Source organism: Antechinus flavipes, chromosome 1, assembly GCF_016432865.1.
Source record: "Antechinus flavipes isolate AdamAnt ecotype Samford, QLD, Australia chromosome 1, AdamAnt_v2, whole genome shotgun sequence".
In the NCBI taxonomy this organism is placed as follows: Eukaryota; Metazoa; Chordata; class Mammalia; order Dasyuromorphia; family Dasyuridae; genus Antechinus; species Antechinus flavipes.
The window spans coordinates 504,531,289-504,546,736 of NC_067398.1; the positions used below are offsets into that span (position 1 = coordinate 504,531,289).

At 32.5% G+C, this 15,448-nt stretch overlaps 1 protein-coding gene across 1 annotated transcript in view; it reads right to left on the minus strand.

Annotated features, from left to right (window-relative positions):
* The window catches only part of L3MBTL4 (L3MBTL histone methyl-lysine binding protein 4), a 503,358-nt gene that overhangs the window by 146,442 nt on the left and 341,468 nt on the right, over positions 1 to 15,448 (minus strand). Inside the window, exon 15 of the mRNA XM_051970424.1 lies at positions 8,287 to 8,460. Within this exon, the coding sequence (XP_051826384.1) occupies positions 8,287 to 8,460 (174 nt within the window). The remainder of the gene's footprint in view (positions 1 to 8,286; positions 8,461 to 15,448) is intronic.

The window sequence follows — 15,448 nt, forward strand, 5'->3', positions numbered from 1 at the left end:
TTAGATCAGGCATGGCTCAATTAGTTGAGACTTTTTTAATGGCTTAGAATCATAGAATTTCAAAATTGAAAGAAGCCTCCATGATTATTAAGGGCAGGGATGCTAATCTTTTATTTTATCATGGACCTCCTGAGCTGTCTGTTCAAGCTTATGGACCCCTTTCTCAGAATAACATTTTTAAATCATTGAAGAAAAAATTAAATTTCACTTACAGGCTAGTGACTTGCCCAGAGTCACACAGCTAGGAAGTATCTGAGGCCAGATTTGAACTCAGGAAGATGAGTCTCCCTCTATCCACTGTGCCAACTGGCTGCCCCTAAGCCAATATAATACTAATCTCTAATTGCTTCTGGGTTTCTGTAGCCATTTGAATTAGTTTTCAGTTAACAGGGAATTCAATTCAGTCATCATGGGATTCAATTAGTTCAGGAACCTCCAAGTCATCCAAATCCAATAAACAAGCATTTAAATTCCTGAGATTTTATATGCGCACATGGCAAATGATTACTTCAAGTATTTTCAAGTCAAGATTTTTCTGGGGGCTTTCTAATCACTTTATTTTTACTTTTAGTAGCAACACTAAATTCTCTGGGCTACTCTCAATGTGGGACCAATGGGCTTTTTGTTCAGGAATACAGTGAGCTGAATGACTATTTTCATCATTTTTGTCCTGTTGTGCAGATAAACGTTCTATTGCAAGACAGACAGATGTGGCACATATAGAAACTTTGCATTGAGAATAGGCTGTTGGATATAGAATAAGAAATTTCAGAGTCCAAATCCCATCTGAAACTTGCTAGTCAGCTAATAAGCAAGTTACTGATCCTCAATTTCTTCACTGTTAAATGAGGATAATAATATTTGTATATTGTATTTCCCCAAAGGTCATTGCCCCACAATGACCTCAAATAAGGTGATACCTGAAAAACACTTGGTAAATCTTCAAGAATTACATAAATATCAATTACTATTATGTTCTCAATTAGTCGTATTGACTGAGGGCCTACTATGTGTCCAGAAATGTGAGCCTGCAAAGTATTGCAAGACATAAAGCTTTACCCAAAGAGTTCAAAGATTGGTTTGGCAAACAGAGATATAAGCACATAATAATGAGTAAAATGACAGTTAAATATAAGGTTCTGTGGCACACAAAAAACCTAAAAGAAATCAGAGAAAAAGACAGACCAGCATGAACTATTTATCCACGGAAAGTTAAAAGATACAAGATTTAAAGATCCATAAGATAAAGGACAAATGAGAAGAAAATTGAGGAGAAAAGCCTCAGAAAGAGTACAGAAATGAGCCTTAGTAGGGGCTGGAATGTGGACAGTGAGGTGATTAGGCTGAAAAGAGCCAGAGAGATGGGGAAATGAAGTTGATTAATTAATGAAGCAACTATACACAGACTTAGTTTGGTATGTGGAACAACAAACTTGTGTCCTTAGAATTCTGAAAATCAATCTTATTGTTGCTAATTTGGGAAATAAAAACAAGCTGGGTTGGCCTATGGCAGTGCAATTTATTATCAAGATTGTTAAGGAACTTTTCCACTATACCATTATCTCTTATTACCACAGTTCTGTTCTAGCCATTTTATCACCAGTATATGCCTAGAGAAAGACATAAGATTTATAAAGGAGCATGTTACACAGAAACTTGAAAAACAGTGACCTTCAGTCATTATCAACACTGAGTAAACTGGGGACACTACTTGTTTTTTGACAGTATTGTTAATCCTATCAATCATGGAAATAAGAAAATCTTGGGCACTGATTTTGAAGGAGAGGATAAGAAAATCAAAAGTTTGCATTAAGAAAGGACCTTGGAAGACATCTAGTTCAACTCTCCTCAATCCAGATGAGGAATCTGCTTTTGGTTTTGGTTTTTTTTGGGGGGACGCACTTGAGATTAAATGACTTGCCCAGCAAGTGAGTGTGAAGTGTCTGATGTCACATTTAAACTCAGGTTCTCTTGACTCTTTCCACAGCACACATCTGGCTGCCCCCGGTTTCTATAAGAAATGAAGATTCTATGACTCTATAAAAAGCTAAGATTTTTTTTCCTGAAAACCGGTTGAATGACTTGCCTAAAGTTAACAGGGAACAAATGTGCCAAGATTCAAACTAGGTCCTCTCACTAAATACAGAATTATGTATAATGCCACTGTGCTATTGAGTGAAAAATTATGAAAGAATGACCTAGTCAAATAGTTGGTAGAATTAGCTGCATCTAAAGTGGGATGGCTATATCCTAAAATTATTTTCTTTGCAAATAATTTATCTAACTTACTGAAACTATAATTTCCAGCTATAGATAGTAGCCTTTAATATACTGTCTCAGAGGACAAGATAACTCCCCTGTCTCACCAAACTTAATTGCTCTATGAATCCTATATATTTGCATCTTCTTCTCCAAGATAATCTTCAATTATCTACTTTTTCTCTTCAAGATCTCCCTCTCTCTACTTACTGGCTCCCTTCCTTCATTTCTGTCTAAACTCTCATAAACATTCATATTTCCCATATCCTAGGTCAAGTCAAGTCAAGTCAATTCAAGTAGCACTCACTAAGCAACTATTTATTAACCATGCATTGTGCTAAAACTAGATATACAAAGAAATGCAAAAGCAATCCATGCCCAGAAAGTGCTCATATTCTAACAAGGAAGACAACATATGCATTCAACTCTGGACAAATGAGATTATAGTTAGGGTAAACTGGAAATAATCTCAGAGGGAAGGAATCAGCATTATAGAATAAAGCAATAAAAACAACCCAACTTTTCTAAGCATTCTGCTCCCTATGATTCCCAACATCTCGAATTGTCTCATTGATTGCTTTTACTTTATTATCAATTCAAGGCACAGTCTATTCATTGTTAGCTGTATTTGTCCAAGATACACATACTGATGGATTAAGTCTGTGATCTCTCCACCTCAAACTGGCAAAATTTGATCTGCTTTCCATGGCAACCGAAGGCCACACCAATGTACTGTAAAAATTCATTAACAAAGACTACAGATAAAGATGATGGAAGATTACAGGTGGGACTACCTCAAAAATAAGAAAAAAGCAGAAAGAAAAGGAGTTACAAAATGATTTTCATGAAACACAATTAAATGAGAACATTTATAGATGAAATTGGAAAAAGGACAGCAAATTAATGGAATATAGATATTTGCCAATATTTCTATCATGATTTAAAGTTTGTTTAGAGTCTTGAAACAAATCAGACTGTTGAGCTTAGAGTCTGGAAAACCTGAGATCAAATCTAGCCTCAGACTTAACTCAATTTTGTGAACACTGGACAAGTTACTTAACTCTATCTGGCTCAGTTTCCACATCTGTGATGAGCTGGAAAAGGAAATGGCAAGTCACTCTAGTGTCTCTGCCGAGAATAAGAAGGTCTCGGTGTGTGTGAATGAAGGATATTAAAATGGAAGGATATTTTAAAATGTTGTAGAAGTAGAAATGATAAGATATGACAACAGACTAGAAATGTGGGGTTGAGTGTAAGTAAGGAGTAGAAGATGACAGTATACTTGGATAAACTAGAAGATAAAAATATTCCAGTTAGAGTAAGAAGAAATTTAGGAAGAGGGGAAGCTTTGGCTTGAAAAGTTTTGTTTTAGACATGGGGAGTTTAAGATACCTTTAAGGAATCCAATTCAATCACAGAGACAAGTGATTCAATCCGGAGCTAAGAATGAATAAGGAGATATATATTCTGTTCTGGAGTTAAGGAGAATGAATAAGGCTGGATACACACACACACACACACACACACATCTATGGGAATATCTATCTGTCTATCTTGGAATCATCTGCACAAAAATAGTTAAATCTGTGGGAATTGATGAGATCAGCAAAAAAAGGGAGGGAGGCAGAGGGGAGTGCCAGGTAGTACAATGACAGAAGACTAGCCTTTGATTTAAAAAGACCTAAGTTTAAATCAAATCACTAGTTGTGTGTCCTTGGGCAAGGCACTTAACTCTGACTGCCTCTCCACTTTCTCCCCAAAAAGGCAATCAGACAGGTAGGAGAAAAACCAGGAGAGGGAAATATCACAAAATCCTAAAGAGATTATCCAAGAAAATATGATGGTTTAAGATATTTAAAAAGTTATCAAGAAGCATTCATCAATTATGTTCCAGACATTGTGCTAAGTACTGGTGATAATGACCCAAAGGATGTTACCTTGTTGATTTTTTAGAAGAGAACACATGGAATTTTAATCATCTCTATCAATTTTTTTAGAAGCAATATATATATGCTCTCTTTCTACTTTCAAACAAAAAGATTTGGGCTTTGAACAAAAACAAGCTATTGGATAACCCTTATTTCCCAGAGATGTGAAATAATTATAGGAAATGAGAGAAAGGTCACTTTCTTTTCGCTTTTATATATTCTTATCTAATGTCTTTCTTTCAGTTTCCCTTTCTCCTACTTTTGTTTGTTCTTCAAATTAGAGAGAAGGGGAAATAGAAAGCTATGTGAGGAGAAGTGGAGTCTGCTACTTTCTTTTATTCAGTAACATACTCTTTGACATACAAATATATAAGAAAAGAGGAAGAAGAAGTGAAGTGGGGAAAAAAGTAGCAAAAATTTTGCCCTGAAATTTGAAAGGAAAGGCAGACAGAAAGACTTTCTGGATGCATGTAAACCTTTTCAGAAAGATTCCACATATTATTTAGGAAATGTAAAGAATAGATGATATTAATAGAAAAAGATGAATTTTGATTTTATGCTCAACTTAAATTTAAATAATATATCACTTTCAGTATCTTCTTTTGGTGCAAAAGTTTTCTGAAATTGTGAATACAGAAAAAACTTGTGATAGAAATAAATAGAATATCCAAAACAATACATGGAAAACAGTGTGTGTTCCTGACAGAAGCTCAAAAGGGGAAAGAAAACAATTGTACTTGATAAAGAAAAATATATTTTGGGGACAGAATATGACATAGATGTCCAAAATATTTTCTTTCCTCTTTTTTCCCCTCTAATAAAGAGCCTGAGAATAAATATCTAGTATTCCTGGAAGGAAAAGAGAGATTCCTTGGAATTTTATTCTAAAAGAATATATATCTCACAATATTGTAAAAAGAGCAAATTAATGCAATGGTCTTCATGAATCTAGAAATAGAAAATCAGAAATGTTCATCAGAAAATGAGAAAAAAGGACCTGATTGGATTAGGAAATGGAGATGATGTTAGAAGCAAGTGTGTTTTCAACTAGCTCAAGTTGTAAATAATGTGGGTGTGAAAAAATCACTAGAGAGAACAAGTAGACCCTGTGAAGTTTCAACAAGAGAAGTGGGTGTAGAACAAACAAATTCTAAAAGACGGCTACAAAAATAGAGAAACATGTGCATATACAAGAAATAGACCATGTAACACAAAAAAAGGAGAAAAGTCAAACCTCAGGATAATTGAGATAAATACAAGCCCCTCTACAATTATGAGATGCAACATCAATGCTAAATAACCTCAGCAAAAAACGATAAACAGACACTTTAAAGAAATTTGGGTGTAATAATCTATTTATGCATTCATTAACTGCTTGATTCAATTTCTCTCACAATATATAAGCTGCTTCTCAGGGACAGAATAGTTCTTCAGAGAAGCTACAAATAATTGCACTTTTGGTGCTGAAGTGGAAAGTTACAATAGCAGCTGCTGGCGCTCCAGGCCTTGTGTCAGGAAGACAAGAGTTCAAATCCAGCTTCAGATACTTTTGATGAATGACTCTTGGCAAGTCATTTAACCTATCTGCCTCAGTTTCCTCAATGGTAAATGGGAATGAAACTAATACCTATCTCGCCAGATTGCTGTGAGGATCAAATAAGATAACTGTACAGCACGTGGCATAGTACCTGGCACACATTAACCATTTAAAAAATGCTCATTTCTTTCCCCAATACAATAGAATGAGAGTTCGTGATTTGTAGTGACTAAAAACTAGAAATTAACAGAATGTCTGCTGATTGGAAAATGGTTAAACAAAATGGGGTATGCTGACTTATTGGTACATTACTGTACTGTAAGAAATGACAATTCTGAGAAATTCAGATAAACACAGGAATATTTTGTATGAACTGATGCAGAGTAAAGTAAATAAAAACAGGAAAATAATAAATGCAAACAAAAAGAACACCAACCCTAAAACAAATGCAGTGTAATTATAATGACCAATTATGGGCCACTGAGAAGAGATGAGAAAATATACCTCTCCCCCTTCCTCAGTGTGTGGGGAGCTAATGGTACAGAGTATTGCGTAAAGTATTAAAGATGAAAACTGCTGGTTTGGCTGAATTGAATTTTCTTTGTTAAAGGCTTTCTTGGTTATTAATGTGTGGGAGGGTAGAGTGTAGCTGGAAATCACTATGATATCAAAATAAGTAAATAAAATAAAATAATCATGTATGAAGGTTCCTTTAGTTCCTATATATATGTTACTAGAAAATTCAGGAATATTGGGGTTTAGGTTGGGGCAAATATCATTCTCAAAAGATTCTATGATTCTACATTAAATAAGGGAATTTCTATTTTGTCGGAGAGAACTAAAGATGCAGGTGAAAGAGAAGAATATTAGAGTGAAAGTCAGGTTGCCCAAGTTCTATTTTATGCTAACCAAAAATGGTGGTAATTATAGCCCTAATTGCCAGTGCTAAAAATTTTGAGCAAGCTAGTTTCATGAATTCATTTATAGGCCCTGGGTTTTCCATCTTTGAGTTGGAAATGCTGACCTAGTTGAAATCATTTTAAGCCTGTTTTTAGTTCAAATATCCTACTATTCTCTATGATTATGAGATTGCTGGATTTAGGGACTGGATGTCTGGGTTAAAATGGGGTTCTAACTTACTCTAGTTTACTACAAAACTTTTATTAGCAAATTGCTTAAATTTTCTGGGCCTCAAATGAGAGAACTTTTCTGTATGAGCACCAAGATCTATTCTAGTTCTACAATCAATAAGCCTGTGGATATTTTTTACATGGGATCTGATTATGCTTTAACTTTTTGTTTTATCTATTCCAGTGGTAATCTCATTGCCTGTTCTGTTCATTTCACTCATTTATTTATCTAGATAGCTATTTAGTGAAAAACCCATTCATTTATAATTGAAAGTATGATATACTGAACAGATCTGGTCAAGAAGATCTGTATTTACATCTTATCATGGGACATATTAGCAATGGAAAACTTACAATCTATTAGTGATCGCAAGAAATTCTCAGATATAAATCACAGATGAGTTATCAATCTACATTAGTGAATGAAGTTTCTACACTGGTTGTTCTCTACACCAAAGAAATTATAAGTCTAAACACATATACAAAATCATTAATTCACATTTATATAGAATTTTAAGATTGACAAACGGTTTTTTCTCAACAAGCCAAAAAGGTGAGTAGGGAAAGTATAGATAAGGAAACAGACTTAGTGACTTGCCATAGTCACATAGCCAGTAAATATGAGAACTGGGATTTGAACTAAAATTTCTTAAATCTAAATTCAACATTCATTTTGTTCTATCACAATGCATCTCTGCACTTATGTTATGTGATTCTCAGCATGAAACCTTGAAAGCTCTTTGAACAATGTATTCTATGGAAATCTTTTGAGTAAATAGATTAAAAAAAACAAATAATGTTCCAAATAGCTTAGGAGTGTGTTTCTATTATTCTACTGATTACACATAAGTATAAATTGAAAGCTGATTCTTCTCTGAGTGAATCAAAAGTTTACACTCAGAAAAATAAGGAAACAAAATTCCAAGAATGAAAGATAGTAGGAACCTTTATTAAAGTATTTGTAAAGTAGATGTAAGCACTGTTTAAGAGAAAGAAGAAAGAAATTTAATATCTATTGCATGAAAAGAAATCTAGGAAAAACTAATAAAAGAGACAAACATTTTAATTGAGCAGAAAAAAAAGACTGATGACTATAATATACAAAACAACTATTCCGGAGGGTTAGAGAGATTATTAGGAAAGCAAAAGACCTATTATTATGGAAGAAAGTATGTTTTCTCATTGCTTAATTGGAATCTCAACATTGAGGGAAAGAAATATGGACAATTTTTGAAGATGAAGTAATAGTTACAAGTTTTCAAAATAAGAAAAAGACTTGGTTGGGAATTAAAGTGAATGTAACAATTTTATGAGTTATGAAAAAAGGACTAGAGTGAAAATCAAGTGAAAAGTATATAAGGAACTATCCCAAATGATTTGAAAGTGAAAAATCATTTTCATGCTGAGTAATATTCACAAGAAAGTTTCTTACCTGAGTTTACTGTTCAACTTTTCATGTTTTCCATTGACGTTCACACTACAAAGACCTTTCAATTTTGGATGTGAAGAGTCAGCCATGAAATTTCCCTGTGTTTCTTTTTCCAAACGATGATGAAACATTGCCTCCTTTTTCAAGTTTATGTCTGAATAGGGGCAGCCATAAGCACTGTTTTATATTTTAAAAAAAGGTAAAGGAAAAACAATTATCAGTGTGTAATGATAAGCCACTGATCAGAATAGAGTTAGAGCAGCATTTAAAAACTGGAAAGATACAATACAATGAATTTGTTTTTCCTTATCCAAAACTTTTTGTCTGATAAAATGTCAGATTCCAGATGATTAGTCAGCAGAAACAGTTTTTGGAATATTTAAGGTTTTATAAATATAACATAAGGAAATATCTTCCCTATGGTAATAAAATGCATTTGTAATATAACAGTTAATATGTCCAGATGATGTCAGTTTGGAGGTTGGATTTCAGTAGGTAAAACATATATTGCAAAATAAAGCTTATGGACAAGTAGACAATCTTACCAATCTTATAAATATGATTTTATAATTAACATATCAATTAATATATAAAATAATTATATGGAAAACAAAATATAAGTATATTAAATATAATTAATAAATAAATATTATTAGATGTTATTTATAATATAATTTATTTTCATACCAACAATTAGGAAATGTCATTTTGTTTTTTAAATAGATGAAAAAGTCTGAAATGCCTGCTTAATTTAAACAACCTTGTTTGATTTCATCAGTTTAAGTATTCCCTAGTTAGAGGAAGCTAGATAATACAGTGGATAGGGTGAGGATCTTAGGGTCAGAAAGACTTGTGTGCTTATTCTACATAAAATAATTATTGGCTATGTGACCCTGGGGAAATTACTTAACCTTCCTGTCTTAGTTCATCCATCTTGAGATGGAGATAAGAGTATCTCACAGGGCTGTTGTTGAGATTAAATAATATGTAAAAATGCTTTGCAAACTTTAATTCATATTTTTGTTCTATACATAGAGATTTCAATTCCTTTCTCCCTACCAAATGGTCTTCACTATTAGCTGAAAAGAATTTATAGTCTGATGACCCAGCAAATGGTGATGACCAGCCTTTCCCAACTTAGTGTTGAACTCAGGAGGAAGACCGATTCCCTGTTTCCAGACAATACTTAAATTCTGTCCACCTTCAGAAAACTTTCTAGAGCTTGTACTCTGTTGGTCTCCAAGACCCCAGGTAAAGATGAAGAATTCTCATGTAAGCTGATGAAGAAATGTGATTGAAACTCCAAGTAGTCAGAGTCACAGATATCAAACTAGTTTTTATGATAAAGATTTTCCATAGAAAATAATTAGATATTTGGTTCCTCCAAAAATCTTGTATGGGTTTGATTACTACTAGCAGATATCTCAAATCAAAAATCAGAGTCTCAGAAAGGAGTTTCAGTGTAGTGAATTAATAGTTACCAAAAAGGTCTTTTTTTAATCTAGAATTTCCAGTTTGTAATATCTAATTAGATGATTTCATTTCAGATGCCCAATTTCCACTTCCTTTGTTACTCCTTCTTCTAGGTTTAAGTTACTATTCACTTCCCCCTTCACCATGGAGACATCTGTGGAAGGTATGAATCCAACTATTATCACCAGAAGCTAGGATGTCTATTGCCTCTCTATACCCCAAATAGACATCTTCTCAAGGGGTTGGGAATAGGAATGAGATGCTTTCAAGCTGACCCAATATTTCTGCTGCACTTGTTAATGAACATTTATTTGATGCTTGATGAATAACCTTTTTACCTACATCAAATATTTCATTTGTTCCTTTATTCATGTACTCAAAATATGAGAGCTTATGTTATGCAAAGCACTTGAAAACACAACGTTCAAAGTACTCAGACAATTTAATAAATTTATCAGTCATATTCAGAAAATAAAAGAGTTTAGAGCCTCTTGAGGCAGGTTTTAATAATTTTTAAAAATTTAACTTATGATAGATCTTTTCCCCAATTATGTTTTTCTCTTTTAATTTAGCTGCATTATCTTTGTTTCTACAAAAACTAAAATGTATGCAATCAAAATTGTCTATTTTATCTACCGTAAGTTTTTCTACTTCTTGTTTGGTCATACTTATTTAGTCTTTACTATCCATAAAGATCCAAATGATGCCTTCTTCCTTCAACTTGTTTATGATTATACTCTTTTACATCTAAGTCATGTATGTGGTGTGAGACAGTTGATCTAAATTTAATTTCTCTTAGATTATTTTCCAGTTTCCCAAGAAACTGTCAATTAACTGATTTCTTAAAATCCAACCATTGAAATACTGACAGTGGACCCAAGTGATTAAATAGTAAAGGCCCAGCTGAGAGCATTATTAAAGAGAAGACCAGAATCAACGATTAGTAAAAGAAAAGTCACCCTTTGAAAGCTATTAATGGTTCATTTATAACAGTTTATATCTTTCCTCAACAGGAAAAAGTTAAAGGAAGATATAAAAGCATACACAGAGCTAGATATCCTCTTGGATAGCTTGGTAATTACTCTTGGTAATGTGAAAACCTCTCATTTTGCTTACATGAACCACAAGAAAAGAAGGGCTCTGTTTAATTGTAGAATGAGAGCACTAGATAAGAAATAAAACATGGAGAAAAGAGAATAGATATTTATTAAGTTCCTACCACGTGCCAAGCACTATGCTGATCACTTTACAAATATTGGAGGATCATTTTACAATTATTTGTTAATCTCTTTAAAAATGTCAGCCTATGATGATCACTTTACAAATATTATTTCATTTAATCCTTATATCAACTGTGGAAGAGACGTGCTATTATCAGTGCCATTTTTACAATTGAAAAAACTAAGGCAGATCTTGAGGTAGACAAGCCTAATAGCTAAAAAGCATCTGAGGCCAAATTTGAACTCAGATCTTCTGCACTCCAGGCCAAGTGTTTTATCTACTGGGCCACCTAGTTATATTTTAGGACTGAAGGATGGCCAAAGGAAGGATAGAAATTTAAAAAAATATTTTTATTATGGTAGAGAGTTTCCCTCAAAGCGTAAAACTTAGTACTTTTGTTGAAAGGACTTAAGAATCTAGCATAACTTTTTATTACAAGATTTTTATTAGCATTATTTGCTTGAAATTTTCTTTACCCTTCCCTTAATTTCATCACATCACTCCCACTTGAATCAGTCTGTGTAACATTAAAGTTTTCTCCTCTGATGTTTTAATTTCCCTGCATTTACTGTATTCCTTGCTTGCTGCTTCACTGAATTACATTTTATTTCCCTTAATCTATACTATATATCAATCCCTACAGTCATTTAATTGCACTCATTCATTTTTTCAAAATCCCTTCAGCTAGACTTTATCTCTTTGGCAATAAGGTATATGCAATGTAATATCAATCCACCTCACTAGGGTATAATATTCTCTGAATTATGTGAGGCAAATATTCTGAGGACACATCCCCAAATCGCAAAGATGGGAATAAAACCTGAAGTTCAATTTAACATTTTTAAAAGATAAAGGCAAAAATTGCATATGCAGAGAAGACATTAAAGAAGAAACCTCCTAAGGAAATCTAACATAAAAACAAAAGTTCAAAGGATCATTAATTTAGAGCTGAAAAGACCCTAAGAGATAAGTGAATTCAACTTGATTCATTTTACAGATGAAGAAAGTGAGGTAGAGAAATTAAGTAAATATCTGAGGTAGGATTTGAATACATGGATTTCTGATTCCAAGCCCAATACTCTGTCAACTGCCACCTTTTGTTGTTGTTGTTTAGTCATGTCCAAATCTTTGTGAACCCATTTAGGATTTTCTTGGCAAAGATATTGAAGTTATTTGCTATTTTCTTCTCCAGCTCCTTTTACAGATGAGGAAACAGAGATGAAGAAGATTATCCAACTTCACATTTCCAGTAAGTATTGGAGGCCATATTTGAGCTTTGGACTTAATGACTCCAGGCCCAACATTTTATCCATTACAAAACCTAATTACCCCAACTGCCACCAGATAGTAATAAAAAGCTTAAAGATGAAAAAAAAAACCTCTGAACATTTTAAAGCACACATCCTTTTAACAAAGCAAATTTTTAAAAATCTAGAGTCCCTCATTTTATCAAAGATTCCTGTGTTGTTTTGCTTTTGGCTTTTGGAAAACAAAATTTAAATGTACAGTATTTTGTAAAATTATAAAGTGTCATGTAATATTAACTACTATCACTCTATGGTTATACTTTTATGTTTCTCATTTGTACAACATTTAATTTTATTGATAAGACATCAGATTGATAAAAAGTTTTAGTATTAAGGAAATTAATGCAGTGACATTTTCATATATGCCAGTTAAGGAAAGTAAAAAATTATGGGAGCCACTCTCCAATAAACAAGTAGCTAAATGATATGAATGAGCAATCCTTGAAAGAAGAAATAAATAATTATGAACAACCAACCATATAAGAAAATATTCCGAGTCATTAATATTAACTGTTACCTCACATTTATCAGAGTGGCAAGGATAACAAATTATCAAAATGGTAAATGATGGAGGAATTATGGGAAGATAGGCACATTAAAATCATGATACCATATATATCATTTGAATCAGTGATACCCTTATGCCAGTAAGATAGAAAGAAAGGCTCCATATATGCCAAAACAGTTATAACAGTACTTTGTTAACAAAATAAACAAACTAGAAATAAGGTAGATCATCATTAACTGGTGAACAGCTGAATAAATGTAGGTATATGAATTAATAGAAAATTATTGTGCCATAAGACATGATGGATGAGAATAATTCAAAGACCCTTGGGAAAATTTAAATAAACTTATGCAGGACAACCTAATCAAACATAAAAGAACAGTACATACAACAATAATAACCCCAAAGAAAATAATCATAGACAATAGAATTCTCAATGCTATAAAAAGCAATAATTAAACCATAAAAAACAATCTTGTCTCTTGAGAAAATATGCTGAAATATGCCTCTTGGCAAACAAGGTTATAGGTACAACATAGTTTAAATATATTTTTGCATTACATGAAAGGTCCAATTGTATGGAAGAAGGGTGAGGGGAAATCTGCTTATATAAAAAAAAATACCAAGAAAACATTTAGATAAGTTTGGGGTTATCTCATTATCATTTTAAAACATAAAAAAAAGAAATAACAAGGTACAAAGAAAAACTGAAGAATGAGAAAGGTTCCCATTGCTGACCCAGGCATGTGTTATATAATTGGAATCTGGTCATTTCTATTTTGGGGGGAAAATGAACAAGTAAGCATTAGGTCCATAACAACATCCAGAACAAACAGACTGCTTATGTCTAAGGAATGAAAGGCTGCTAAAAAGTAGAAACAAACCGCTAGAAAAGCTTTTTGTTGCCAAGATGGCCCAACTACTTCAAAGAGATTTGGACAGAAGATAAAGATTCATGGTAGGTCTTTAAGAAGCATTATCATCCAATCTGAGAACAAAATTGGGGTAATGTTAAAAATAAGAATTAAAGATAGATGACAGGAGTATCAAAGTACTTTTCTTTATTCTTTTTACCTTATATGTGTATTTATTTCAAAACCATCATTTAATACTTATCTGCTTTGATAGAGAATTTTATATTTTTAAGGAGGAAAAGGATAACGATCAATGCAATAGGCAAGTTACTCAGCATCAATGGGTTTCAATTTCTTCAGATGCAAAATGAGGGGGTTGGGTTATATGATACCTGGCAGACTATTTTTTTTTAAGTTCACGAATTTGTTTCAGAAAATTCTACCTTTGACACTGTACACAGCAATAGCAATATTGTACAATGATTAACTTTGCTTGACTTAGTTTTTAGTAATACAATGATCTAAAATAATTCCAAAAGATTTGTGATAGAAAATGCTATCCACATGGAAAAAAAGAATTGACGGTGAATGAATTCAGATCAAAAATATTGTTTTCACTTTTTTGGTGTGTTTTTTTCCTTTTTTTCTATTTCTTCTTTCACAACATGATAATATGGAAATATTTTTATGTGATTGCACATGTATAACTTTATCAGATTACTTGACATCCTGGGAAGAGGGGAGGGAGAAAAATTCAGAACTCAAAATCTTATAAAAATAAATGTTAAAAAATAGAATGGTATTTGCAAAGCAGAAAAGAAAAAGAAAATTCCAACTCTGACTGACTAGATAAGGAAGATGCTACAGATATATCATTATTCAAATTTTGGCAGGTTTGTAATTTAAGAAGAAATACATAGCCTTTTGAATACTGAATGCACGGATTTAACACTATAGAACAAGGAGATGATGATTTCAGAAATAGTATGCTGAGATTACTGATAGATTGGTGTATTCTCTACAAAAATTATACACATCAAAAACTAGAGATATATTTAAGCCAGTGTTCTTTTATTTTAAAATAGAAATACTCCTGTGAAATGTGTGTATGTAAGGATATCACAACTCATTTTATTTAAAGCCTCTCATTTTTACTCTAGTAGTACCAAAAGCAAAATTTGAACCCAGATTCTTTGACACATACTGTACTACAATAAATCTGTTAGAGATAATGACAGCACCATGAAGTAGAAAGAGACATGGGTTTGAATCTCTGAAACTTTCTCTCTGGGTCACTCTAGCATTTGAACCTCCTGAAAAAATTAAAGGGTTCACTCAAATTCTCCTGCCTTACATTTTTCTCTACTTTTAAATACATTTTGCTTAAATAAAAACAAACCCTTCTATTTACTTTTTTGGAACAATGTTGAACAAAAACTAATATCTTAAATGGAAGAAAAAAAAGAAAAGCTAAAAACAAACATTTTCTTAAGTGATTTAATTTTTTTTCTTTTTTTTATATGTATGTATATTTTATTTAATATTTAAATACAAAATACATTAAAAAGTAGACAAAGAAAAATATTGTCATGTGCACAGCAGAACATAAGAGATGATTCAAAATATGAAACAATAAATTTCCAATGAGGAAAGTCTATGTAATAAATACTACTCATTGTATTCAAAACTGTTCATCTTTTTTTCTTTTGCTTTCTTGTAGGTTTTCTTTTGTTCTTTGCTTAGCACTTTTAACTTTTTCTTTTTCTTCCCTTTTCTTCTTATTTAAACTACTCATCAATGAC